Here is a 27,743-nt window from a genome sequence, read left to right as displayed (position 1 = left end):
AGAACGTTAGGTTTTGGGGGAAAAGCCTTCATTTTCCTTCCATGTGAAAGTATATGGGGCCACGTCACTCATTCCGTCCATTTTCTTGACGAAAATAAATGGCAAGGGTAAAATTGAAAGGAATTCAGATAGTATGGGGTTATGCAAGAAAATAGTAGTATGAGGGGGGGGGGAGGGTTCATTGAAAATCGTGACAAAATATAAGAATAAAAATAAAATAATCTCGATTTTTAAATTAGTAATAAAAAAAATGTATAATTTCAATTAAACAAATCTTATTGATTGTGAACTAATTGTATCCATAGAGAATAATTGAATATGAACCAATACATGTCAAGAATTGGTCAATACAAATAATTTTCATTCTCACCAATATATGATATATATGTCCACATCGAAAGAGCAAAGATTATAATTCTATAGACTAAACATTAGTATAGAGTCGTAAAAATATCAAGCTATGTCACATGGCCTCTTTGAATACCACCAATAGAAATAATTAAAATTTATTTAATTATAAACTGTAATTCATCATTACAGTATTATTATTATTTGAACAAATAAAAATTGTAATTTACAATCCATCTTTTTGTCTCAACAATATCAAACGCAAGAAAGAGAATAAATGGAAAACAAATGGGCCTTCCACCAAAACTCTTATCCTCAAAACTGTACCACATCACCTTAACCATTTATGTGCAACACCATGAACGACGACTCCCCCCCATCTGTTGTTTCTCTCCGACAACCGAAAGTATAACAAAGTTGTAGAAATTCAAGTGCTCTGCAATTGTTCTGGTTGGAATCATCTCTGGAAATTCAGCAGCAACTGAACCAAGGTCGATTCGATACTTAACAAACCACTCTGAACCGTCTCTCTAATTCATAGATGTTGAACTGCGTTCTTGGAGGACGATACCTCTCGATCAGATGTAAATGGTCACCCCGACTCCCCAAAATAGTTAAACCACCTCCGATTGTAGCCTGATGGAAGTGGAGGCATCAGCATTATTTGAAGACACTCTTTATCAACATCAAAACACAACGAATCTCCCCGGATGCTGAGCTAAGACACCCAATTAATGCACATTAATGTATTTTATGATGGGATAAAATTGTAATAAAAAAATATGAAGGGATTCCAAAGAAAGAAGTGTGGTGCTATTAGTAGGGGTGGCCACCGGTCGGGACGAGTTGGGTTTGGGCAAAGCTTGCACCACCTGATAAGAAATTTTGTATCTGTCCAAACCAAGTCCAACCAAAACATCAAGCTAATATAGTCATCTCAAGCCTAACCCCAAAGGAAATATAATTCCCAAAATTCAACCACTTATATATATAGACAGTTTTTTAAAAAATGAAATGCAATAAAACTTGTTTCTATAAAAAATGCATTAAAACCATTCAATCAAAGATTCCAATATACAACAGAGATTATTAACAAAGAAACAATTAAACAGTCATGTTAAGTTAAACGAAGTCTCTACTCACTAAAAGAGTTCAACAAATAGCCAATAATAATGATTGATGTGATGAAGCAAATAATATAAATTAAAAAAGGCAAATGAAGAATTAGTAACAGAAATGACGGGGCTACAGTCTACAGAAAGAGAGAAGCTGAGATCAAATAAGGGGGAATGGAAGAGGGAGAGCTACAGTGGTTGAGCTCTAGTTGATTAAAAGAAATAAATAAACAGATTACTTGCATAATACTGGAGCATAGAAGGGGTGTTTATATATTTTTCAATGGGAAAAAGCCTATGGTGTGCACCCTATCACAAATTGGTGGAACTTTACGATAAAATTTTGTACCATTAACCACAAAATACGTAACCTCATCACAAATTAACATAACAAAATGTCCAAAATTTTGTGATTCATGTTAAAAATGTTTGTAGCTTGATTATAACTTAGCCCGGCCCTCCCGGCCAAAATAGCATTCCCAAGCCCTCTAAAAAAATAGGATTGGGTGGACCAACGAGACAATACCGACCCCTAGCTATCAGCACTCATTTTGAAAACACGATTTCACAAAACAATAGAAATTTAAAATATAAATTAAAAAATAATTAAATTTAAAAAAATATTTGAAAAATATATATATATATATATATGATTTAGTTAAAAACTCCACCACATTATCCTGTTCCTAAACTCTATTGTGGTGTCTTTACATCTACTTAAAATAACTTAGGCCTCATTTGGCAAGAGGTTATTTTAGCCAATTAGCCAAAAAGTTACTAAATTAGCCAAAAAGCCAACAACCCATACCAAAAAGTCAAAGATTCTCTTTTCTCTCTACTTTTTGCACATCTTTTCGTAATTAGCTAAAAAGTCATCCCAAACATATAAGTTTTTTTTACCTACCTTTTTAGCCAAATAGCCAAAAAGTTACTAAATTAGCATGTTCCCAAACGAGGCCTTAAATTTTGTATTTTTCTTTATACACCCCCATAATATTCCCTACCAATGTTTTAAAAGGCGTGCTTAGGCACACTCACCTAAGCATGAGGCGCAATGAGGTGTAGCCTTGTGCTTCAAACAGATCGAGGCGAAGCAAGGGCTTTTTTTTTGAGGCGCGAGCCGCGGGCTTCAAAGGCTTTACCTATTTTTCTACTTCAACTGTTAATTAAGTACTTTTTTTGTGGGCATAGCCACAGGGAATAAAAATTCTTCAATATAATGACCAAATGTGATCAAAAGAGAGCAAAAAGTGATTAAAAAAAAAAATTCCTAGGTGGAGAAGATTAAAAAATGCGATCAGAAAGTGAGAAGACGTTCAGCTTCTTCTCTTCTTCTTCGGTGGTTCTCTTTCTCTTCCTCTATTCTTCGATGAGTTCTTTTGGTTGGGTTATCTCTTTGCCTCTGTTTTTTCTTTATTTCTTTTTCTTTTCTTTTCTTATTTTTTTTTTCTCTTCTTCGATGTTTTCTCTTCATGGGTCCGCCTCTATTTTCTTTTCTTATTTTTCTTCTCCACTTCTTTTCTTATTTTATTCTTCTCTTTTTCTTTTCTTGTCCTGCTTCTTCGATGGGTTATCTCTCTATTTTTTCTTCTCTGTTATGCTTACGAAGCTTGCTTTATGATTTTTAGAATTCTATATATATATTTGTTATGTTGAAAAGTTTGCCTATTTTATAATTTTGCTTTTCTTCTACTACTTGCGCCTCGGTGCGATTGTTCCCTACTGTACCATTCCTAACCTCACATCTTGTTTCTTCTACACACTCCCTCATAGTTCCTGTCTCTCTCTCTCTCTCTCTCTCTCTCTCTCTCTCTCTCTCTTCCACCACCACCACACATAGGAGAGAAAGGTGACGAGGTTGGCAAGAAAAAGGTGACATATCTAGAATTTCAGAAGGTGGGAGGTGACGAAGAGGTTCATGGTGAGGCTAAGGGAAACGAGGGAAAGGAGAGGATGGCGGAGCTAAAGAAAATGAGGAAAGCAAGACAATGGAGGGAGGAGGGGTGGCAAAAAGTTGGTTATATATTTAAATTGGATCCTGATGACTGCTCCGATGATAATGTTGAAACAAAATAGTCTGCAAGGAGGTCAAAAGACACATACATATAAATCTTTGTCAACTTGATTTGCTGCAAATTTCAAGTCATTCATACTTCTAGGAAGAGAAGTAATAGCTTCATGGTTTTTATATGCAATTAATATCAACTGACAACTTGGCTTTGTACAAATTCAATAATAGTTTTCAAAGAGGTTGGTTCTTTTTCATTCATACAGAGCCACATTTGCTGGTTCTTTTCCATAGACTCTGAATTCATCCAAGGCACTGAACAATAGAGTAATAACTTGGAAGAAATTTGCCCCATATAGCAATGAGAATGTAATGTAAGTCAAAACTTATTCTCCATTTCCCTCACCTTTCCTTTCCCTTTCCTTTTCCAAATTTCTAGCCAAATCTATGATCCAAACACAGCATTAGCAAAGCTAATCAAATCCTAAGGCAGATACTAGTGTGATAACATTCCTGGTTGTACTTGACAGTATAAAATCCAAGTACCTGCAATCACCCAAACCACCATTGTTGGGCAAGGAGAGAACTTGAAATAGACTTAATGCATAATGAGGCTGAAGCGTCACCATTGTGCTATTCTATGGGTTTAGCTATTACTTTCACATTTCCTTCATTTTAATAAATGGTTTCTGGCTCATTCTCTTGGCCCCATTAATATTTTTCTTCTCTCTTGAATGAATCAACAAAAGAGCAAACATGTAGTCCTACATCTTAGCAAAACTAATCGACTCCTAGCCAACAAAATCTCAACAACTTTAGGGACCCTAATATGTTTAGAGAATATTGAAGGCAAACCTCCTGAAAACAAATCCATTTTGTTGTCGATGCAACCTACAACTTGGCATCAAAGCTAAAATTCTGTTGTCACCACATCCATTCTTACCTCATTTTTCCCCCATGTGAAAGTCCCTGGTTTATGCACATAGGTATTTCCCAAATTGCTTCAGCTTCTCCCATTCTTATAGCTGGCAATGGCACCTCTCAACCGAGAATTCATACTACCTAACTGCTTAAATATTTGTTAAACATAGCTGCTCCCCCGGAGGTTGTATGCAATTTTTCTTGACCGCATTTTCTCAACTTAAAGATTTGATGACTAAAGCGTTCTATGAGATTACAATTTTAGAAGTCAACAAGTTAGCAAAGTCATCCTAAGATACTATAATAGGATGATCACAGCAGTAGTAGAGATACAGATTAGGCCATCTTAGCAATCCACATTCTTGTAAGAGACTAAAGCCAGTGTAATTATTCACTTAGCATGTTCTTAGTTGCTAGAACTTGGCTTACTTCCACCTAAAATTCTCTCTCCCTGACAATTATCAAAGAATAATTTGGAGTGGTTCTCCTACTGCAAACCAGACTTCTTTGAAACAAAAATAGAAAACATCAAACCTGCTAATTGTAACAAGGAGTCATATTGAATACTTGGTTGTTAATCCTGATTCAGATTAATCAAAAAACTCAACCCCCATTTTGCCTCTGGTTATCAAAGGACATTTCACGAAACATTCACATAATGGGAAAGAAAATGAACCGACCTTAAATAACTCTTGCATAAGGCAATTGGTGCATTATTCTTGTAATCAAGTATCATTCAAAACACATGTTTATAGTTATAAAATTGAAAACACAAGATAGACATCATAAAACAGGTGAACCACAAAGGATTTTGAGCAGGAAACAATGTCAAACATATGCCAGAGACTCAATGAATTCAAAAGCCGATACCCATCCACTAAAATTTAACGAACCTTCAAAAGAAAAACACTCATTATCAGGGCGCGAGGAATGTCAAACAACTCTCTAAAACTCTTGTTCCGAAAATTATACCTTATGACCTTACCGGGTATGTGCAGCACTAAAAATGACTCCTCATCCTTCTCTTCCCGAATAAGACCCAGTATGACAAATTGATAGTAATGCAAGTCCGACGGATCAAGTGAGCTACGAATCATCTCCAGAAATGCATTTGGAATCGCGTCAATATCAACCCGGTACTTGACAAACCACCCACGGTAGTCCCTCTCCATCGCATACACATTGAATTGCGTAGTGCGAGGACCGTAAATCTCAATGAGATGCAAATGATCACGAGACTCCCCAAAATACCTGAGCCTCCTCTCCTCCCAACCGTCAGGGATAGGAGGCATCGGCATCGTTTCAAGACGATCTTCGTCAACATTGAAATACAAAGAATCGCCACCAGAGGTGGAAATCCAATGAAGAGCACCATTCCAAAACACACCAGGATTGAAACTAACATCGCCATTGAAAGGGTCAGCGGAAGGCGACCAGAGGCCGGTTTCCGACGAAACGATGTCGAGTTCATAGTGATCAGGCAATCCCCAAGAGAAATTAATAGAAACAACTTTGTAGTGAGGCGATTTGGAGGGATCAAAAGCTAAATTATAAGCATAAAAGGTAGTGTAACAGCGTAGAGGTGCGAGAACACGGCGAGGAGGTTGAGGAAGAGTAGCGAATTGACTAGTAGTAGGGTTATAGATGTATAAATGGAGACCTCGACAAAGTAAGAGACCATTGCAGGACTGTAAAATTCGCAAATCGGAGGGATCGTCGACGAAAGTGAGTGCTTTGAAAGGGGGTTTTGATGGGGATTCGTAATGGAGGAGAGAGAGGAAATCGAACTCAGGATGGATTTGGTGGGAATAGCGGTAGAAGAAGAGTCCGGAAGGTCGGGGGTTTGGTTGGGTGGTTCGGAGGTGGAGGAAGTGGGGTGGGTGATGAGAGAGAGCCGGTGTTTGGATACAGATTTGAATCGGAGGAGTGATCGTATCGGCAGATATAGTAGGATTTGATTCAAGAGATCGTCGTTGTTTCCCACTGTTTCGGACGATGAGGGGTTGGAGTTGGGGTTGCGCTTGGGCCTCGGGGCGTCGGCCATTTCTACAGAAAATTGAGCAGCAATATGTTTGGATTTGGGATTGTAGAAAAATTACTGAGAGCATCTCCAACGGTGTACCAAATGTTTCACCAAATCTGAGTCAAAAATGGGTCATTTCTTTAATTTGATATTTCGCGCTCCAACGGTTCAACATCAAATCCGTTTCATCAAATTTGTGCTGGGCGACCGGTTGGTTGACCGGCCGGTCGACCGGCCGGTCAATCGGTAACGGCAAATTTTTTTTTTTTTTTTTTTTTTTTACCGGTTTGAACCTTTTTTTTGAACTTTTTCAACTTTTGGTGGTCGACCGGGTGGTCAACCGGCCGGTCGACCACCTAGGCAAAAAATTTTTTTTTTTTTTTTTTTTTTTGACTGGTTTCAACCTTTTTGTGAACTGTCTGAACTTTCTCTGGGGCGACCGGTTGGTTAACCGGTTGGTCAACCGGATGGTCGACCCGTTCGTCTCATCCCAACGGTTAGGAACAATGTTTTGGTGAAATGCTTCGCCTGCACTCAGTTTGGTACCATTTTTGCTGAATTCTGGATTTGATATCGATTTGGTGAAAACGTTGGAGCTTAAAAAAGTGACTTTTTCACCAAATTTTAAATTTGATGCCAGGTTTGGTTCACCGTTGGAGATGGTCTGAGCTATTTGGGATTGTAGTAATTTTTTAATTTTTTAAAAAAATGTCAACCCTAATCTAAGTAATTTTAGTGTGCTAGGAATAAATTTTAAAAATTCAGTTTAAGTGTAAATGGTAATCATGTTTCATTCAAAAAAAAGTTATTTGTTTATAATATATATATATTTTTTCATTTGTAATCATTTGGAGAAAAAAAGTTATTTCCTACCTTAGTAATCACTCTTTTTTTTAATAAACAAATATGATTAAGGCCTTATTTGGGAAGACTAAATAAATATATTTTTTGACTTTTTATAAAATATGGGTTGGGTTTGGGTTGGGTTTGAAGTGATGTGTTAGAGAGATGATGTGACTTAAATAAGATGATGTGACTTAAATAGGATAATGACTTTTTGACTTTTTGTCTTTTTTCAATCTTCCCAAACTAGGCCTAATAATAGGAGTATTTTTATTTATTTTTTTTTCTTAAATAAATTGGTAATAAATTCAATTTAAGGAATTCGCAACGCATTTAGTAGATATTTTTTATTAGTGAGATGTCTATTATTTGTGAAATAATTTAGTGAAAAGTCTTTTTGTTTGTTTTGAAATACATTTTTTTTTTAATTTTACTCCTTAATTTATCTATTAACTTTTTTATCTGTCGACTTTCGTTAACTATCTATTCAAATTTTTTTCTTATTTGTTCAAAAAAAATTGTATATGTTCAAAAGTTTGCCTATCTGTTCAAATTTATATCTATTTGTTCAATTTTTTTCCTTATCTGTTTAATTTTTTCCCTTTATCTATTCAAACATCTGTCCAAATTTTATTAGCTATTCATTTTTTTTATATATGTTGAAAATTTTGCTATTCATTTTTTTTTTATATATGTTGAAATATCAAGCCCCTATCTGTTCAAATCTTTCTTTCTCTCTTTATATTCCTATTTGTTGCAATATGTTTCACCATCATCACCATCATCATCATCATCATCATCATCATCAACAACAACAACATATCTATTCATTTTTTTCTATCTATTGAAATATGAAGCCTCTATCGATTCAAATCTTTCTTTTTTCTCTCTCTCTCTCTCTCTCTCTCTCACTATTTGTTGTAATATTCGTCTATTATAAAATTGTTTCTTCATCAACAACATTCATCATCATCATCAAACAATAACAATCATCAATAATCAACTACAAAAAAAAAAAAAAAAAAAAGAGGATAGAGAACAAAAATGCTATCTACTTTAAAAAAAAATAAAAATTGGATAGAGAACAAAAATGCTATCTACTTTAAGAAAAATAAAAATTACACATGGATACATATATACATATATGTATGTTTGACTAGTTCTATAGATTTCACCACACACTCATACATACATACATATATACATATATGTATGTCTAACTGCACTGCAAAAATTTTAGTTTTTTGCGGCGGCAAAATGCCGTCTCAAAAAAGTTTTAACGACGGTAAATGACTTTTAGCGACGGCAAAGGGAGGGTCACAACAGAGTGTGTTGCAAAAAAGTTTTAGTGATGGCATGCCTCCGTCACCTTTTTTTTGCGACGGCAAATGTTGGCTTTCATGACAGCGTTTTACTATCGCCTATAATATGTAAAAAAATGAGACCTTTGCGACAGCAATGCTTTTACCGTTGCTAAAACTTTTATTTGAGACAGCAAAAGAAGCTGTCGTGAAATTTAACTTAATTTAATTTTATTTTTTGAGACGACATTGCCTATGTCACCAAAAACTTTACATTTTAGGTCTAATGTTTTTGTGACAATATGGTGTCGTTGCAAAAAATAAAAAATAAAAAACTGCAATAAAATTATTAAAAATATTAAAATTACTTGTATTAAATGGAAAAAAAATTGAAAAAAAAAAACTAATAATTGCATAATAATATAAAAATTCCTGTATAGAAATAACAATTTCACCATAATAAAAATATTTTTACATTCATAACTAAACATCAGCAAATTACTCCACTACATAATGTTGCATAATACATATATAATGTTTAAGTACCTAATGTTGTTCACAATTCAAAATAATATAAATAAAAAATAGAAGTTTTCCTCATCATTCTCTGTGGGTAACAAAAACAAAAGTTAGTCGCATTCTTCACGGGCATGCATTCCACAATAAGTAAACTCCTTCTTGGAAAAAAATCTGGAAAAAAAAAAATAATAATACTAATTAATGACAATATAATTACGAGTTAAAATGTTGATTACAAAAAATATAAAAATTTAACAACTATACAATTACAAAGATAATTAAGTAAACATATTTGCCCAGACCGAAATCCGATTTTAACTCCCAAATCGGGAACCCGATTTGTGTCTCGTCTTCTCCCACAAGCCTCTTGTGCCTAGGCGGTCGTGTGTGCCATGTTTCGTGCTAATCCGACACCGTTTGGTGATTTTGGGGTGTCAACACCTCGAATTCTATGTTTCTTAAGGAACTAGTTCGCCGAGACTGAAATCCGACTCTAACTCCCAAACCGGGAACCCGATTCAAGTAGCGTCTTCTCCAACAAGTCTCTTGTCCTAGGTGGTCGTGTGTGCTAAGTTTCGTGCTAATCTAATGTCATTTGGTGATTTTGGGGCATCAACACCTCGAATTCTAAGTTTCTTAAGGACCTAATTTGCCGAAATCGAAATACGGCTCTAACTCCCAAATCAAGAATCCAATTTGAGTCAAGTCTTCTCCCACAAGTTTTTCGTGCTTAGGCGGTCGTGTGTGCCAAGTTTCGTGCTAATCCAATGTCGTTTGGTGATTTAGGGTGTCAACACCTCGAATTCCACATTTCTTAAAGAACTAGTTTGTCAAGACCGAAATCCGACTCTAACAACAAAATCGAAAATTTGATTTGAGTCTTGTCTTCTCTTACAAGTCTCTCGTGCCTAGGCGGTTGTGTGTACCAAGTTTTGTGCTAATCCGATGCCGTTTGGTGATTTTGGGGCATCAACATCTCGAATTCTAAGTTTCATAAGGAACTAGTTTGCCCAGATTGAATTCCGGCTCTAACTCCTAAACCGGGAATCTGATTCGAGTCCCGTCTTCTCCGACAAGTCTTTCATGCCTAGGCAGTTGTGTGTGCCAAGTTTTGTGTTAATCTGACATCGTTTGGTGATTTTGGGGGTCAACACCTCGAATTCTAAGTTTCTTAAAGAACTAGTTTACCGAGACCAAAATCCTGCTCTAACTCCAAAACCAAAAATCTGATTCGAGTCCTGTTTTCTCCCACAAGTCTCTCGTGCTTGGGCGGTCGTGTGTGCCAAGTTTCGTGCTAATCCGACACCATTTGGTGATTTTGAGATGTCATCACCTTGAGTTTTAAGTTTCTTAAGGAACTAGTTTCCTGAGACCGAAATCCGGCTCTAACTCCCAAACCGAGAACCCAATTCAAGTCCTGTCTTCTCCTACAAGTCTCTCGTGCCTAGGCAGTCGTGTGTGCTAATTTCCGTGCTAATCCGACGCCGTTTGTTGATTTTGGATCGTCAACACATCGTATTCTAAGTTTTCTTAAAGAACTAGTTTGCCGAGACAGAAATTCGGCTCTAACTCCCAAACTGGTAACACGATTCGAGTCACGTCTTCTCCTATAAGTCTCTTGTGCCTAGGCGGTCGTGTGTGCCAAATTTTGTGCTAATTCAACGTCGTTTGGTGATTTTGGGACGTCAACACCTCGAATTCTAAGTTTCTTAAGGAACTTGTTTGCCAAGACTGAAATCCGACTCTAACTCCCAAACCGAAAATCCAATTTGAGTCACGTCTTCTCCCACAACTCTCTCAAGACTAGGCGGTCGTGTGTGCCAAGTTTCGTACTAATCCGACACAGTTTGGTGATTTTGGGGTGTCAACATCTTGAATTCTAAATTTCTTAAGGAGTTAGTTTACCGAAACCGAAATCTAGCTATAGCTCCTAAACCGGGAATTCGATTGAAGTCCCGTCTTCTCCTACAAGTCGCTCATGCCTAGGCGGTCGTGTGTGCCAAGTTACATGCAATCTGATACCGTTTGGTGATTTTAGGGGTCAACACCTTGAATTCTAAGTTTCTTAAGGAACTAGTTTGCCGAGACCGAAATCCAGCTCTAACTTCCAAACCGGGAATTCGATTCGAGTCTTGTCTTCTCCCACAAGTCTCTCATGCCTAGGCGGTCTCGTGTGCCAAGTTTCAAGGAAATTCGACACCGTTTGATGATTTTGAGGCATCAACACCACGAATTTTAAGTTTCTTAAGGTATTAGTTTGCCGAGACCGAAATCCGGCACTAACTCCTAAACCGGGAACCCAATTCGCGTCCTGTCTTCTCTAACAAGTCTCTCGTGCCTAGGCGGTCATGTGTGCTAAGTTTCTTGCAAATCCTACGCTGTTTGGTGATTTTGGGGCATTAACACCTTGTATTCTAAGTTTCTTAAGGAACTAGCTTGTCGAGACCGAAATCCGGCTCTAGCTTCCAAACCAGGAACTCGATTTGAGCCTCATCTTGTCCCACAAGTCTCTCGCGTGTAGGCGGTCATGTGTACTGAGTTTTGTATTAATCTGACACCATTTGGTGATTTTGGGGCGTCAACACCTCGAATTCTATATTTCTTAAGGAACTAGTTTGCCGAGACTGAAATCCGGCTCTTACTCCCAAACCGAAAATCCAATTAGAGTCCTGTCTTCTCCTACAAATCCCTTGTGCCTAGGCGGTCGTGTGTGCTAAGTTTTGTGCTAATGCAACACTGTTTGGTATTTTGGGGTGTCAACACCTCGAATTCTAAGTTTCTTAAAGAACTAGTTTGCCGAGACCGAAATCCGACTGTAAACTAGGAATCTGATTTGAGTCCCATCTTCTCCTACAAGTCTCTCGTGCCTAGGCGGTTATGTGTGCCACGTTTCGTGCTAATCCGATACCGTTTGGTGATTTTGGGGGGTCAACACCTCGAATTCTAGGTTTCTTAAGGAATTAGTGTGCAGAGGCCGAAATCAGGATCTAACTCCCAAACTAAAAATCCGATTCAACTCTCGTCTTCTCCCACAATTCTCTCGTGCCTAGGCGGTCGTGTGTGCCAAGTTTCGCGCTAATCTGACACCGTTTGGTGATTTGAGATGTCAACACCTCAAATTTTAATTTTCTTATGGTACTAGTTTACTGAGACTGAAATCTGGTTCTAACTCCCAAACTGGGAATCTGAATTCAGTCTTGTCTTCTCCTACAACTCTCTTGTGCCTAGGCCGTCGTGTGTGCTAAGTTTCATGTAATCCAACGCCGTTTTGTGATTTTGGGGCGTCAACACCTCATATTCTAAGTTTTCTAAAGGAACTAGTTTGCCGAGATAGAAATCCGACTCTAACTCCGAAATCAGGAATCCAATTCGAGTCCCGTCTTCTCCCACAAGTCTCTCATGCCTAGGCGGTTGTCTGTGCCATGTTTCATGCTGAGCCGACTCCGTTTGGTCATTTTGGAGTGTCAACACCTCGAATTCTAAGTTTCTTAAGGAACAAGTTTGTTAAGATTGAAATCCGGCTCTAACTCCTAAACAGGGAATTCGATTCGAGTCCTGTCTTCTCCTACAAGTCTCTCATGCCTAGGTGGTCATGTGTGCCAAGTTTCGTGCCAATCTGACACTGTTTGGTGATTTTGGGGGGTCAACACCTTGAATCTAAGTTTCTTAAGGAACTAGTTTGCCGAGACCGAAATTTGGCTCTAATTCCCAAGCCAAAAAATCCGATTTGAGTCCCGTCTTTTCCCACAAGTCTCTCGTGCCTAGGTGGTTATGTGTGCCAAGTTTCGTGCTAATCCGACACCATTTGGTGATTTTGAGATGTCAACACCTCGAATTTTAAGTTTGTTAAGAAATTAGTTTGCCGAGACCGAAATCTGGCTCTAACTCCCAAACTGGGAATTTGATTTGAGCCCTGTCTTATCCTACAAGTATCTCGTACCTAGGCGGTCATGTGTGCTAAGTTTCATGCTAATCCAAACCCATTTGGTGATTTTGGGGCGTCAGCACCTCGTATTCTAAGTTTTCTTAAAGAACTAGTTTGCCGAGACAAAAATCTGGCTCTAACTCCCAAACCGGGAACCCGATTCAAGTCCTGTCTTCTCCCACAAGTCTCTCATGCCTAGGCGGTCATGTGTGCCAAGTTTCGTTCTAATCCAATGCTGTTTGGTGATTTTGGGGTGTCAACACCTCGAATTTTAAGTTTCTTAAGGAACTAGTTTGCTGAGACTGAAATCCGGCTCTAGCACCTAACCGGGAATTCGATTCGAGTCGCGTCTTCTCCTACAAGTCTCTCATGCCTAGGCAGTCATGAGTGCCAAGTTTCGTGCTAATCTGACATCGTTTGGTATTTTGGGGGGTCAACATCTCGAATTCTAAGTTTCTTAAGGAACTAGTTTGCCTAGACCGAAATCCGGCTCTAACTCCCTGTAGACACCCCATTTTTGACCGTCCTCAAGACTTGGACGTCACCGTTTGAACACTCGGTGATTATCCATGTTTGTGTTCGTTTGGAGTTCCCGGAGGTCTCGGCTCGCGCGCCCCGCCTCAGGATCCCCGAACTCGACCGTTTAGTGTCTGGTTTTGCACCAAACACTTGCATCTTACCTTTGAGAGGCAGGTTGGGGCTTGTAGACCATCCCCACCCATCACCGGCCGTGGCTAGATGCCACTGGCTGGTTTTTGCTGCCACCGGCAATTTAGTTTGCCGGTCGGCACTATTTGTTGCCGGTCAGCACTATTTTGTGCCGGTCGGCACTTTGTTTGGCCAAGATGGCATTTTTTGCCGGCCGATTGCTGTTCATCTGCTTTTGCAGATATTTTTGGACAGCTGTATAGCTTTTGCTCCCCTCCATACACGTGTATGGAGGGATCTCCCTCTTGCAAAGCTTGTCTTGTAAGCTTTACAAGAGGCATATAGAGAGAAGCTCTCTCTAAGGCAAAAAAGAGGCTTTAGACATTTTTGAGAGAGAAAATACAGAGGAGAGCTCTGGTTTTCTAGGGTTAGGGTTAGACATACACAACCTATCTCTCTTTTCCTCTCATTTTGCATACTAGGTGTTTTGTGTCTCATTATTGCACACAAACACCTAGTGTTTCACCTTCCTCTAGGAGCTGAGGTTCTAAAGAGTGTGTTTTGAAGTTTTGGTCTTGGATTCAAGCTCAAGGAGGCCATTGGAGCATCTTTGTTGAAGAAGGCATCAAGGGTGAGAAACTAGTCTTTTTTTTTCCCTTTTTTGCATTGATTTTCTACTAGTCTTAGAGCTGTTTTTGTGATTATTGTATAACATAAAAAAGTTCTATTTTTAAGCCCTCTTTATTGTTTATTAAGAGTGTTTTGTTGTTTGAGGGGTGTTGACCACCCTTAGGCCTCAAAAGGCCTCATTTTGAGCCATTTTGTGCTAGCTCCGGGATTTTGGTGTTGAGGTCTTTTCACCACTGAAATCTTGAGGGATTTCAGTGGTGAAGATGATGCTTTGAAGTCCCAAGAAGGAGAGGGCCACCCCCTCTCCTTGTTGTCCTTGAAAAGGGCATATTTTGGCCTCTTAAGGAAGCCTATGCTTGAGTGTGTGTTGAGCATGTTTGGTTTGTTTTTCATGCTTATATATCCATGGTATAACATGATTTCAAGTTGGTTTTGGAACTCCATGCATGTTTAGCATAGTTGCCATGTAATGCCTTGTTTATGCCTTAATGTGCCTTAGGTTGTTAGCCTTTGTTGGAGCATGTTTTAGGCTTAGTCTTGTGAAGATTATGTGCTTATTTTGACATGTTCTAGGTCTTTCCATAGTCGTTTGGGTCGATTTTAGCATGCATTATATAGCTCCTTTGTATTTGGGCTTGTTGGCCTTGAGTATGTGCATGTGTAGCATGCCATCTTTCAATTGTTTTGATGATTTGGAATCATCCTACATGCTATTTCAGTCCCATTTCCATGCTTGTTGGATTGCCTTGCATGTCTCTTTAATGCTTTGAAAGCATGTGTTGCAATGCTCCATGTTTTGGCCATGGTGTATGCCTTTGTATTTGGGCCACTTAGATGCCATCTAAGGAGTCCTTTGGCCTTGTTTTAACATGCTAAAAATCTGTTTTTAGTTGTTTAATGCATGCCATGTTTGGTCATGATAAGTGTAGTTCAATGCATTATTGATTTGCCTTGAACACTTGGACTACTCTTTGCATGTTTTGGCTTGATTTATAACTTGATTTGGCATCATTTTATAACATGATTTTAGGGCTCATGTTGCATGCTAATTAGTCCATGATCCCTCCTTTCAAGTGTGCTTGAATGTTGTTTGATTCATGCTTAAGTGTTGGTCCTTATGTGCATGTGTGTGTGCATGCCATTTAGCTCTCACTCTTTAGCACTTTTGGCTACTGTTTTAGGCCTATTTTAGAGTCGCCTAATTCATGTATAAGTCCATCTTTGCACTCATTTGTATTGCCATATGCATGCTTGTATGCTTGCATAAGTGTTTTGCCATGCCATGTTGCATCCTTAGCTTGTATGCCTAGGTTGCATTGCATCTTGCATGCATGCCTTGTTCCTTGAATTGGTGATAGGAATTGGGCCTAATTTGTTTGATTGGTTTGCATGCATTTGAAACCAAAGTTGCATGCTTGGTTCCTTGGGCCATCATGCATGGAAATGCGTGATTGGTGGTCCGAGAACCGAGGCACATGTCCCTTTGAGTCATTACAATGATAAGAGACATGGTTGGTGCATACATGCCTTGAATTGTGCTGCCATGCCTTGTTTTGCCCTCTGTTGCTGTGAGTTGCAGGTTCTACAGGAATACTCTGCCGACCGGCAGTGTAATGTGCCGACCGGCACAATTTTCTCTGCCGACAGACCCTATTTTGTGCCGATGGCCATACAACACTGCCGGTGGAAGTTTCATCTAGCCGGTGGTGATCCCCTCTGTCCAAGGATGTAGTCCTGAGGTTTTGACAACCTCCAGAGGAGGAAAGGGAGGAAAACAGAGGCGGCTTGCGCATGGTGGCACGCTTCCCGAGGCGTTTTCCTGCTTTAATTAATTAGTTAATTTGTTAATTAATTAATTTGTAATATTTAATTAGCTTGCGTAGTTAATTAATTTGTAATATTTATTTGGTCCCTCCGAGCGAGGGCAAATCTGTAATAAGCATGTGTGGGTGGTGTGAATGTCTTCCAATCCCCACTTCTTTCCTCCCTTTTATTTACCTGCTTATGATGGTAGATTAGGGCACATTTATTTTAGCATACCTTATGCTATGCATGCGTGCATTCATGCATTTGTTGACATGCATTAGGCTCGGAACATCATGCTAACTGCATCAGTACTTCAATTCCAAATTGAATATGTGATAATTGTGCATTTTCACATGACATGTCTAGGATTAGCCGAGCCTATCTTAGCGACATTTTGTATGCGATGCATTAGTCACTTAACATGGACTTGGATCATGCATGTTTGCTAACAAGTTCTTTGTTTTGGCACGGAGTACTATGTAAGTATTTCCGCTTTAGCATATCGCATGAGTGTGAATGTTACCATGACAGCATGCTTAACATGTGGCTAGATGCTTATGTGTTAAACTGTTTTGAATGCCTGTGGGTGAAGGCCGGATTGTTTGAGTTGGAAAGACTCGTTGAAATCCGCATTTTAGCCTACTTGCGAGTAGCAAATTCCAAAGCATTTTCAAACCAAACGGATATGCAATGTTTATTTCCAAATTAGGCAATCTAGTCTATACTTGTTTGCCGCGCGCATAACATAGTAATGCTAGGCTAATAATTGGATTAAGAACACATAACGTTTTCAAAATTGGATATCACGGTTAGTAGAGGCCGGTCTTCGGACCGGGCGAAAGGGGGTGCTCATAGCTGACCTTCCCCGATCGTACCCAAGCTCCCGAGCCGAGACAACTCCGGTGATGACGGACATGTGGCCTTCGGCACCGAGTCAGGGTTTCCTAAATTCTCCCGTTTTAAAATATTTAGGTGGCGACTCTGTATCTGGCAAAGCAGTCCATGTTTGGCACTACTTTTTTCAAAAATCTGTTTTCTCAAACGATTTGCCAGATTTGGACTCTTTGGTTCAGATTAAGAACCGTGACACAAATCGAGTCCGAACTGTAGCACGAGGTCCCACGCGGGCGCTGTTACAATTTCTGGCGACTCTGCTGGGGATTTTTAGAGAGTTTGACTCGAACTCGTGATATCCTGTTTTGACTTCATTTATGTGTTTCTTTGCATTGCATGTGCATTGGTGCGCCTAGGAACACAGTGTTTGCCATCTGCCATTCCTGAACGGTTTGCCGGAGGCTTGTCTTGTCAAGGCATGTCCATAAGGCTGACCGGCTATGGGCTCTGATAGTATGGGAACACAAACCCCGGTTTTACCGGGGCACCCTTTTTGACCATTCGACCTAGTTCATATTCGGATCCATAGTGACCATTCCAAATTAGGACAGGCTGCTTACCCGATGTTAGGTTGTTTGAAACCGTTGTGTGCGTAGTGAAACCCTAGCTCCTGACAAAATAGGACAAGGAAACTTTCCCCCAACATAGGGGTGTTTTGTTCTCTTTACTTGCTATGTGCTTTTAGAGTGCTGCTCCACAGGAATGCACATGTCAGTTTGCAAGTCAGAGTATCTAACCTGGGGACACCAGTATCAGTATCAGTTGTGAGAATCAATTATCCGCGGGTATCAGATTCAGTATTTTGGGAACAGTGATTTTTGGGAACAGTGATCAGCAGTAGGGTACAGTTGTTTGGCTACACCCGTGATTGATCAGTTTGGGCTGAAATGCTGTCTGTTTTTCTTTCAGTTCAGAGAGTTGCAGAGTTGATACAGAACAGCCAGTGTCTCCCCTTTGCTGAGGCAAGATTTATGGCGACACAAAGTTCAGAAGAAATTGTGGTTATGACAGCCGCACCGGAGCAGGGAACCACTCCGCAGAGTGAGGCCAGCATCAGTATGTCACACCCGCCCAGGATGCCCGTTGTGCACCCGGTTTGGGCTCCCCAGTTATACCAGGCTTGTGAGCCCACCACCTTCGAATTGATGGGGATGATAGGCGATCTCCAAAGGTCTGTGGCAGACCTCGCCTATGGAATGTCGGCTTCACCGCCAGCGGCGCCGTACGCCGGGAATTTTGTACCACAGGAGCCCCCGCTACTGGGGCGGATTGTGATAGAGCTCAGCCAGCCAGAGGTGGCTTCCGGCTATAGCTACGACATGTCAGCACCAACCCAGACCCTCGATCAGGCTGAGGCCAAAGGAAAGGACAAGGCAAAGGTAGACGCCGACCCTATTGAGCAACTGCTGTGGGCAGTCGAGGCTTTGAAGGCCAGAGGGATGAACAAGCAACAAACGTCTGCAATAGTGACCAAAGCTGTAGATGATGCTTTCCCCGCTCCAATCAAACGCAGTTCAAGCCAGACAGAAAACCGGGATGGGCCCCGTCATGCCCAGACAATTCCAGTAGCTCCCAACCCTGCACCGGGGAAGGTTCAAAAAGCCAAGGCAGCGCCGGCTGATCCTTTCGCCAGCGCATCTGGCAAGAATCCTCAAAATACAAAGTACTTGCCCCGAGGGCGCAGGGTCTTTCACGACCTCCACATGCCTTTGTCTAGGGCATTGTTAATATTGGCAAAGAACGGGCATCTTAAGCCTTTGGAGCCCCGGCCACTCCCGAAGAATCTCCCCGCCACTCATGATGCTACCTTGTACTGCGCGTACCATCAACAGTCCGGTCACAGTACCGATGGATGTTCCCGCCTTCGTCATGAAGTGCAGGATTTGATTGATAACAAGGTTATCCTACCACCCACCTCAGGCAAGCCCGTCACCACTCAGTTGTTGGATTTCGAGGGCTCAGATACTGCGAGTATGTAAAGTGAACTGCCTGCGGGCAACATTTGGTGCATTTTGGATGAAGCGTCTGGCACGCATTTTTGAGCATCGGTGAAACCGAGTTTTGTAAATCTTGGCTTAGATGTCGAGTCAGTCTTTTGTTTTGAGTCTGTCTCTTTGTTTTGAGTCAGTCTTTTTTGCTTAAGGGTCTGTCTGATTGTATCGAGTCAGTCCCTGTTGTATATGATACCGGGTGATTCAGGGGTTGTTGTCCCGAACACCGTCCTGTTTTGTAATTATCTGTTTTTGTTTTGAGTCTGTTTCTGCCGAGGGGCCAGTTGCACCAACAAAGCCGATTGAAACAGCTGTTGCTATCTCAACCTTCATGCTTGCTTTCAGCATAAGTGCCAGAGAATTTGATTGGGCTGACAGTACATCTCGCCTGCTCTCCTGCGCGCCAAACTCATTGCATTAACCTAAGTTTTTCAACAAAACAAACTTTTTGAACACTGCGGTGATGAAAACGAAGAGGAAGGAATTCCTCGGGTTTTGTAAAATTTTGATCATTTTGAGAGAAAGAGAGGCGTGCTAAGTCTTTTTATGAATAAAGCCATGCTTGTCGGCATGAGTACTGAGAAGGACCCTGGCCTGATCCAGATTGGTCCCACACTATCTTCGGCACGAGCGACTTCTCGCTTCCTTAAAAACTTTCAAAAACAAATATTTTACGCGGCCCTGCGAAGACCTGTGTGGAATCGCTCTTGAGATTGCGCAGCCTAGGATCGCTCTCAGCCTCAAGATTCAACCTATTTGTTTTCCGAGTTTGAACCCTTTCAGAATGTTCAGAAAGCTCAACGGACAAACGCCATGAAAGGCCCGTGTGGCCAGTTTTGAGGTAGCCTTCTATCAAGAAGCATCAAGGCCGAATCAGAAGGAGTAGATCTCGCCGGGAGAAGCTCGTAGAGTAACCCTGATGGATTCTCCACAAATCAGTGCAACAGCCGTTCTCCTAGACACAGAGAGGCTTCAATTTCAAGAAACCATTTGGCATGGACTTGCTACACTTTTACCCTTTGAGAGGCTCGCTGGGCCGAAAACCCGGAAGGGCGGTCCAGGCAAAAGTTAGAGCAAGAGAAAAATACAAAAAGAAAGATTGAAAAGAAAAGAAAAAGAAAAAAAGAGAAAAAAGGAAAGAAGAAAAGAAAAAAAAAGAAAAAAGAAAGAAGAAATAGAAAATGAAAAGAAGCTCGCAAGGTCGAAAACCCGCATTGGGCGCCTTGGCAAAAATGAGAGCCAAAAAAAGTGAAGGTTAAAATACCCGAGTGGACCTTACCGGAACTACGTAAGGCTTGATTCCCATGTTTGGGATACGTAGGCAACTTCATCATGAAGTCCAGCCCCCAACGCTTTCATAGCGTCTCAGTCCATGCAATGGTTTCGATTCCATCCCAAGGTCCAGTTGCCAACACCTTCCAAGGTGACTGTGTCCATATATTCGTTGTGACCGTCTTCGTCATCGCTGTGTCCAAGAGATTAACCACCGCCAATGAAGACTGTCTGCGGATTGCTGCGGCACCATCCCAAACAAGGGGCAACTTTCCGTTGCCACCACCCGCCGCGAGCCGCCATTCAAACTAGGGGCAACTTTCCGTTGCCTCCCACCCTCCTTCAAACCAGGGGCAATTTTCCATTGCCTCCGATCCGAGGTTGCGCATCTCGAAGGGTAAGTTTCATGCTTGTTGAGCATCAGCTGTTTGAAAAATAGTTTTTGAAAATTTTTACTGAGGTTGACTATTTTCTCGAAAACTATCTCATTTTCCAAAACTGGACCATTGTCTTGGACCCCAAAAGGAAAATTTTCAGTACTTGCAGCCTGACTTGCATGCTTTTCAAATCAAAAATCGAACAAGTACGTTAATCCGACTCTCGTTTTGATCAAAACCGTTTTAGTAGAAAGCAAAAACGAAAAAATGGTTAAAATGATGAACTAGGGGCACAGTTGAGTTAGGCGCTCTCTTTCCCCCGTCATCAACGTACTTGCCAGAAGAGCACTCTGCCTGCCGGAAGAATAGCTGTGAGCTAACGGCATCGGGCGTGAACCCACACCTTGCTATTTATCCATCAATCACCCCGGGGAGGGATGAAAAATGAGAGAATGAAGAATAGAGAGGTGTGAGTTGAGAGAAAAGAGAGGAAAAGGGTTTTGAGAGAAAATCCGAGCTTGAGAGTTGAATGATGTGAGGATCACAAATGAGAAAGGGTGGGAAACAATACCCAGATTGAACTGGCTCCTCGTGGTCCGAGGTCCCCCATCTTCGTTTACGCGTCTGTGTGTCGTGTCTCTTTCATTTGACGGTCTCGTCTTTTGTTTTGAGTCTCTCCCGAGCGTGTCTCGTTGTGTTTAGGTCGTGTACCTCTTTGTTTAAGTCCTCCCCGCTGTGTTCAGTGGTAGGCTCGATATCCCGGTTTGAAAAACCCTCATTTGATTTCAAAAATCATTTATGCTCAGGATGCTGTGCCATTCTCTACATTCGAGCGTGTTTCGACTCCAACCGGTTCCGTCTTTGAGCTCCGTCTTGTCAGATTGGGCCGTTTGTTCAGAGTTTGCTGTGTGTAGAATGAACCGAATGCTGTGTTTTGGGCTGTATGCAGATCAATCCCCAACAGAGTAAGGGCTGTGTGTTCAAGAATCAGGCAGTGGGTTGCTTGGGTGTATTTTGTTGTTGGCTGTTCAAGTTATCTGATTATTACAGTGCAAGTGTTCAATTTTCAGACAACCAATCAGTTTCGTTTACATTGAGGTGTAACATGATGAGATGCGATGCAATGCATGAGATGTGTAAATGTAAACACTTTTTCAGATAAAAAAATCCGTTTCATTTCATTATCTTTTCAAGTGTACAAGTTTTGGAAACAAAAATCTGCCTGCGGCAGTACAAGGTAATCTATCTACCAACAAAAAGAAAAGTACAAAGAGGAAAAGATAGCAAAAATCTGCATCTGTGTCAAGCACTCCGAAGGGCCGTCAGTCTGTCCTGGTCCTCTTCCTGGACGAGGGTCCAGGGGCATCATCAGCGTCGTCGTCAGAGCCCGAGCTAGAATCGCCTCCGGTCTCCTCCTCCGATGACCCTGCCTCCGCCTCTGACTCCTCGTCGTCGTCATCATCGTCCGGAGCTGGAGCTCGCGAGCTACTCCCGACGTGAGTACGCCCACCCCTAGTGCGGGGAAATATCCTGCCCTCTTCGTCTCTCCCCCGAGCAGGGACAGCAGGTCTAGCTGGAGCACCTCCCGCCATGGGAATCTGAAAAGGAGGCTGAAAAGTACACAAAAAGGGAAATGCATCAGCATGTCGTGAGCAGTTTATCAGTGCAGAATGCAGTGTGTAAATACAGTGTATGAATGCCGTGAGCAGTTTATCAATGCAGAATGCAGTGTGTAAATACAGTGTATGAATGCCGCGAGCAGTTTATCAGTGCAGAATGCAGTGTATGCAGTGTTCAGATACTGTGAGATCAGTGTATCAGGTGTTGTGCCGTGCATCAGATTATGTAAAGCAGTGTATGAATGGTTTGAGGCCAGTGTCAGAAGGACGTACCGGTATGCTGTAGACAGCCAGGAGGTCAAATGTCCGCTGGAGCATCCCCATCATCGAGGCATTCATCGCCAACGACTGACGGGTGTACTCAGAAGAGGCCTGCAAAGGTATCAGATGCATTAGTATTCTGTGGAATATCAAGTAAACTGAAATGAAATAACTGTACGAAGTGCAGTGATACATACCGGCGGAAGGTCGGGGATGTCAGTGAACTCATGCCCAGCCGGTGGAGGGGCAAAGGGGATCTGATAGGTCGCCCCACCCTGCCCCTGGAAAGTCAGTACAGCAGGCAGGGCAGGCCAGCCAGCTCCTCGTCCACCCCGCACTCCGCCCTGCCACGGACCCGGGCCCTCCTCGAAGATCCAGCCCCTGCTCCCGCTCCGGCCCCAGCCGCCGATGCTACAGGCCTGGCCCCCTCTGCTCGACGACCGCTCAAGGGGCGCATCAGGTACGTCCGCACGTACTCCTGATAGTCGCCGGTGCCTCGGAAGCCGGCCTCCTCCCAGCCGATGGAGTAATCATCCAGCTGCTCAGGGGTCAGCCCCTCGGTCTCCCTCATCTCTGCAGGAGGGTGAACCGGGACTATCTGCTCAGGTAACCCGCGGGTCTGGCGTAGAAAACGCTCCCCCAGGTACCAAGCCCGACAGACAGGGCCCTCAAGCAGAATCCGGAAACGCGAGGTCTCCTCAGCACCAAGGAACCGACCCCGCATCGCCGACGGCAGCGAAGCCCATGGCCGCCATGTGATCTGAAAGTGACACACAGTTTTTTATTTACTATTATTGAAATATGCAGTGGGAAAGCGAAGCCTAAATGAACTGTAAGTAAAGCATACCTCAGCCGGGGTGATGGTGTCGAAATATCGGCAGAAGAAGCCGAATGTCTCCCGCGGTCGCCGGGTGCATCTCCCGTCAAAACGACTCGAGAAAGGAACAGCCGGAGGAGGCTCCGCGACTGGTACGGGTGCAAGCCTAGGGAAGTAGGCATAAACCCACAACTGCAAAACAGATGTCAGTATGACCATCAGATAAAGCAGAATATGCAGAATGAAGCAGAAATGGCAGAGCCGTGTGTTGAGCCGTGTATTGTGTACAGTGTACAGTGTGTGCAGTGTACAGAGTACAGAAAGTACGAGACAGAAATGAAAAAAGTGGAGAAGAAGTGTACCTCCCAAGCCCGCCAGTAACCTCCGAGCAGCTGGCCGCTGCCGCGAGAAGCCGAGCTCATATAGCCGTACAGGGTGGCCAGGGCGGCGCCGCCCCAATCGTAGTGCAGAATGTCCCGGACGTCCACCAGTGCGCTGAGGAGGCAGAGAGGCACGGTGTTCGCCCGGTCGGCGAAGATAGTAGTCCCGAACAGGAACATGAGGAAGCCGCGGGCATACCTCTCCACGTCCTCCTCGGTCATCTGAGTCTCCTCCCCCAGTGCGGGCTGGACCCTGAACTGTGCCTCGACCAGGAATATCGGACGAAGCCTGGACGAGCTAGCGGTGGGGCCTCCCCCAGTAGATGGACCTGAGCGGCGGCCCACTCATCCATGTCGGTGTCGAAGGGGATCGGATCCCCCCCTACCCCGATGCCTGTGAGCATCGAGAAGTCATAAGGGGTCATCGTCATATCCCCCGCAGCAGAAAAGTGGAAAGAATCGGTGGTGTCCCACCACCTCTCCGCCAGAGCGGCAAGAAGAGGTCTGCAGGTGGACAACCTGGAGAGCCCTCGGCAGAAGGTGCCGAAGCCCGCCCGGTCCACGATGCGCTGGACCGCACCAGGGAGCTCGTCATACCACTCCCGTGCACCAGTATTCCCATACCCGCGAATGGTATGGGAACCCTCCTGCAAACAGAAAATGACAATTGCAAGACAACATTCAAAATGCAGTTTTGAAAAGACAGATATGGCATATATGCAAGTTTGTCACTTTCAGGCAAATATCGGGTGCCGGTGTGCTTACAGTAAAATACGTGTGCTGTGTCAGCGTGTTTAGGTGTTTCAGAATAGATGTGGCATGTATGCAAGTTTGACAGATTCAGACAAATACTGGGTACCAGTGTGTGTGCAGTAGAATACAGTGTGTGCTGTGTGTTTGGGTGATTCAGGGCTAGTGCAGTGTGTGTGCATGTGTCAGTCTCGAGCAGATATCAGTTGTATGTATGTTTACAGTCAACTATGGTCTACGGCATATCAGATTTCAGCAATTAAAGAATACAGCTAACTATGGCAGTTTTGTATCCTACATTGCAGAAAGTAAAGCAGAAGATGAAGAGTTACCTCGGGAGTGCCGAATGAAAGGTGGGAGGTAGGCTCGCGTAGTAGTAGCTCAGGGGCCGCGTACCTCTCAAAGCTCCGGAACTGACGCAGGCCGTCTGGGGGCAGAACGTGGATCGCCGGCCGGTAGGTCGCCGGGTCGAACGGGCACTCGCTCAGTGGTAAGAGCTCGACCCCGGGATCCATCTCGTGGTCCGGGGGAGTCCTGACACGTGGAATGTCGTCCGCCATGTAGAGAATAGTGTGAAAATGGCCGGAAAAGGGAAAACCGAGCCGGAATACGAAGAGTCAACTGAAAAGTCAACTCCCGAGAGGGTCGGAAATGGCCGGGGAGGCCGGAATGTGAAGAGGCACGGAAATGAAGAGGAAAGTGAGGGGAACAAACCCCGAGAAGGCAAGAACGCCGAACGAGGCACCGAAACGAGAATGTGATCGGTGGAAAATGTCCGAAACGCGAAGAGGATCGCGAATCCGACGACGAAACGAGCGTAGAACGCGAAGAAATGGACAAAAAAATAAAAGAGAAGCACTCTAGAGAGAGAGGGCAAGAATTTTCGGCGGTGGAAAAGTGAAGAATAGGGTTTTCAAGCCCTATTTTATAATGCCCGAAGTGAAAAGACAAAACTGCCCCGATTCAGCAACTGTTTGCCGGTCGGCAATGTTTTGTGCCGGCCGGCACTTTTTTGTGCCGATAGAATTGTTTTTGTGCCGATGGCCAGCCGGTGGCCTCCCCTTTCTGCCGGTGGGGTTCCCACAGCCTTGTTTAGGCCATTTGAATTGTTTTGGGTCTTCATAGCTCAAGAAAGTGCAAGAAAGTGCATCTCCGACGCTCAACCGACCTCCGTTTTGACCGCAGGCCGTGTCTCCAGTGCGTGGCACTCGAATTCATGCAAGGTGTATCCTTTTTGTATCCTTTTGAATTCAAAAGTTACCCCATGTGTGTTGCACAAATTCATCACACTACTTCGGTGCATTACATCGCGCTGTCGTGCGTCACACATTTGCGATGTTATGCGCATGTTACATGCGTTGCAACACGCACCCCTTTGCATTGTCGTGCACATCTCCCATGCATCATCATTGCATTTCCATTCCATGCATTGTCATGCATTTCGGAATACTTGCGTTGTCGCGCATTTAAGCCCATTTACACTCCGTGTGGCATGCACGTCACACTTGGCATCGCACTATTTTGTGCATTGCATTTGTTCGCGCTATCTTGCGCACCTCAATTGCACTTGTTAGTGCATTGCATTTGTTCGCGCTATCTTGCGCACCTTACTTGCACTTGTTAGTGCATTGCATTTGTTCGCGCTATCTTGTGCACCTTACTTGCACTTGTTAGTGCATTGCATTTGTTCGCGCTATCTTGCGCACCTTACTTGCACTTGTTAGTGCATTGCATTTGTTCGCGCTATCTTGCGCACCTTACTTGCACTTGTTAGTGCATTGTATTTTGTTCGCGCTGTTCTGCGCATCGCACTGTTTTGTGCATTGTATTGTTCGCGCTGTTCTGCGCATCGCACTGTTTTGTGCATTGTATTGTTCGCGCTATCTTGCGCACCTTACTTGCACTTGTTAGTGCATTGTATTTTGTTCGCGCTGTTCTGCGCATCGCACTGTTTTGTGGATTGAATTGTTCGCGCTGTTCTGCGCATTGCACTGTTTTGTGCATTTCAAATTTTGCGCTGTTCTGCGCATCGCACTGTTTTGTGCATTGAATTGTTCGCGCTGTTCTGCGCATTGCACTGTTTTGTGCATTTCAAATTTTGCGCTGTTCTGCGCATCGCACTGTTTTGTGCATTGAATTGTTCGCGCTGTTCTGCGCATCGCACTGTTTTGTGCATTGTATTGTTCGCGCTGTTCTGCGCATCGCACTGTTTTGTGCATTGTATTGTTCGCGCTGTTCTGCGCATTGCACTGTTTTGTGCATTTCAATTTCGCGCTATTTTGCGCATCTCATTGCATTTTGCATGCATTCCATCGCACTGTCCTGTGCACTCGCGTTGCCTAACGCATCGCGCTATTTTGCGCATCATACCGTCGTGCAATACTACGGTCTGGCGAGACCTTAAACGCGCACGGTCTGGCGAGACCTTAAACACGCACGGTCTGGCGAGACCTTAAACGCGCACGGTCTGGCGAGACCTTAAACACGCATGGTCTGGCGAGACCTTAAACACGTACGGTCTAGGAGACCTTAAATCCTTGGAAGGTGTAAGACCTTTAGTGTTCGCATTGTCGTACACTTCGAGAGCCGCGTGTTGTCGCGCATTCCATGCAACATGCATTTCACTTGCATCATGTGCATCTCAAAAAAAAACAAAAACATGCATTGTCATGCATACATTTTGCATTCCGGTCTAGGAGACCTTAAATCCTCTGAAGGTGCAATTCCTTCGGTGTTTGTCGTGCCCGAACGACTTTTCGGTGGTCTGGTAAAGCCACCTGCCTGTGCTTGCGATGAGTTCCTAGAAGACCAACTGGGACGGTGGAAACTAGAGTTCGAACGGCTTATGCCTAGAACGCAAAGGTTCGGGAGTTCGGAGACTAAAGTCTGGTTTAAATACCCAGAGGTTTACCCTCGGCTTGAAATCTGTATGGAAGCCCCATAGGTTGAGACGGCATGTCTACGCCTCAGTTCTGGATACTGAACCAACCTAGTATATCACCCTGTTGGTAAGATAGGGAAAGTTGCAATCATAGTCATTGCATCATAGTGCATTGTCATGCACTTGCATTGTAGTTTGCATGCATTCATTGCATCACCTTCCGCCTATGGCTTGCGCCTTTCCAGGTTGAGCTTGGTCCGGTATGTGCCCTTACTTTTCATGTTAAAACACAGTTCTGTATGTGTATCGTGCCGATTCCACGTTGATATGTTGGTTGAGGGTTGCGGCACCTTTTCTGTGTTACACATGGCTCGTATGTATGCATGCCTTTCCTAGGCAAGATTTGGTTTGGCT

General features: G+C 43.0%; 1 protein-coding gene across 1 annotated transcript; it reads right to left on the bottom strand.

Annotated features, from left to right (window-relative positions):
* Positions 1-490: 490 nt before the first annotated feature.
* LOC114291744 (F-box protein At5g07610) lies at positions 491-6,500 on the bottom strand. Its single transcript, XM_082890250.1, has 2 exons — positions 5,365-6,500; positions 491-1,061 (listed from the first exon to the last, which is right to left on the bottom strand). Exons 1-2 carry the CDS (start codon positions 6,498-6,500, stop codon positions 941-943), a joined length of 1,257 nt encoding a protein of 418 aa, XP_082746376.1. The 3' UTR covers positions 491-940.
* Between the last annotated feature and the right edge of the window lie 21,243 nt (positions 6,501-27,743).

The sequence above is a fragment of the Camellia sinensis genome, chromosome 1, assembly GCF_055761805.1.
Source record: "Camellia sinensis isolate YWXY chromosome 1, ASM5576180v1, whole genome shotgun sequence".
Classification (NCBI taxonomy): domain Eukaryota; kingdom Viridiplantae; phylum Streptophyta; class Magnoliopsida; order Ericales; family Theaceae; genus Camellia; species Camellia sinensis.
Note: the sequence above shows the minus strand (reverse complement) of the source record. Positions and strands in the feature narration are given on the sequence as shown.

Coding starts and splice junctions, on each gene's coding strand:
- LOC114291744 (XM_082890250.1), bottom strand. CDS start 6,500: ATGCTCTCAGTAATTTTTCTACAATCCCAAATCCAAACATATTGCTGC. Junction 1,062..5,364: donor ATACCCGGTAAGGTCATAAG/GTATAATTTTCG, acceptor GTCTTAGCTCAG/CATCCGGGGAGATTCGTTGT.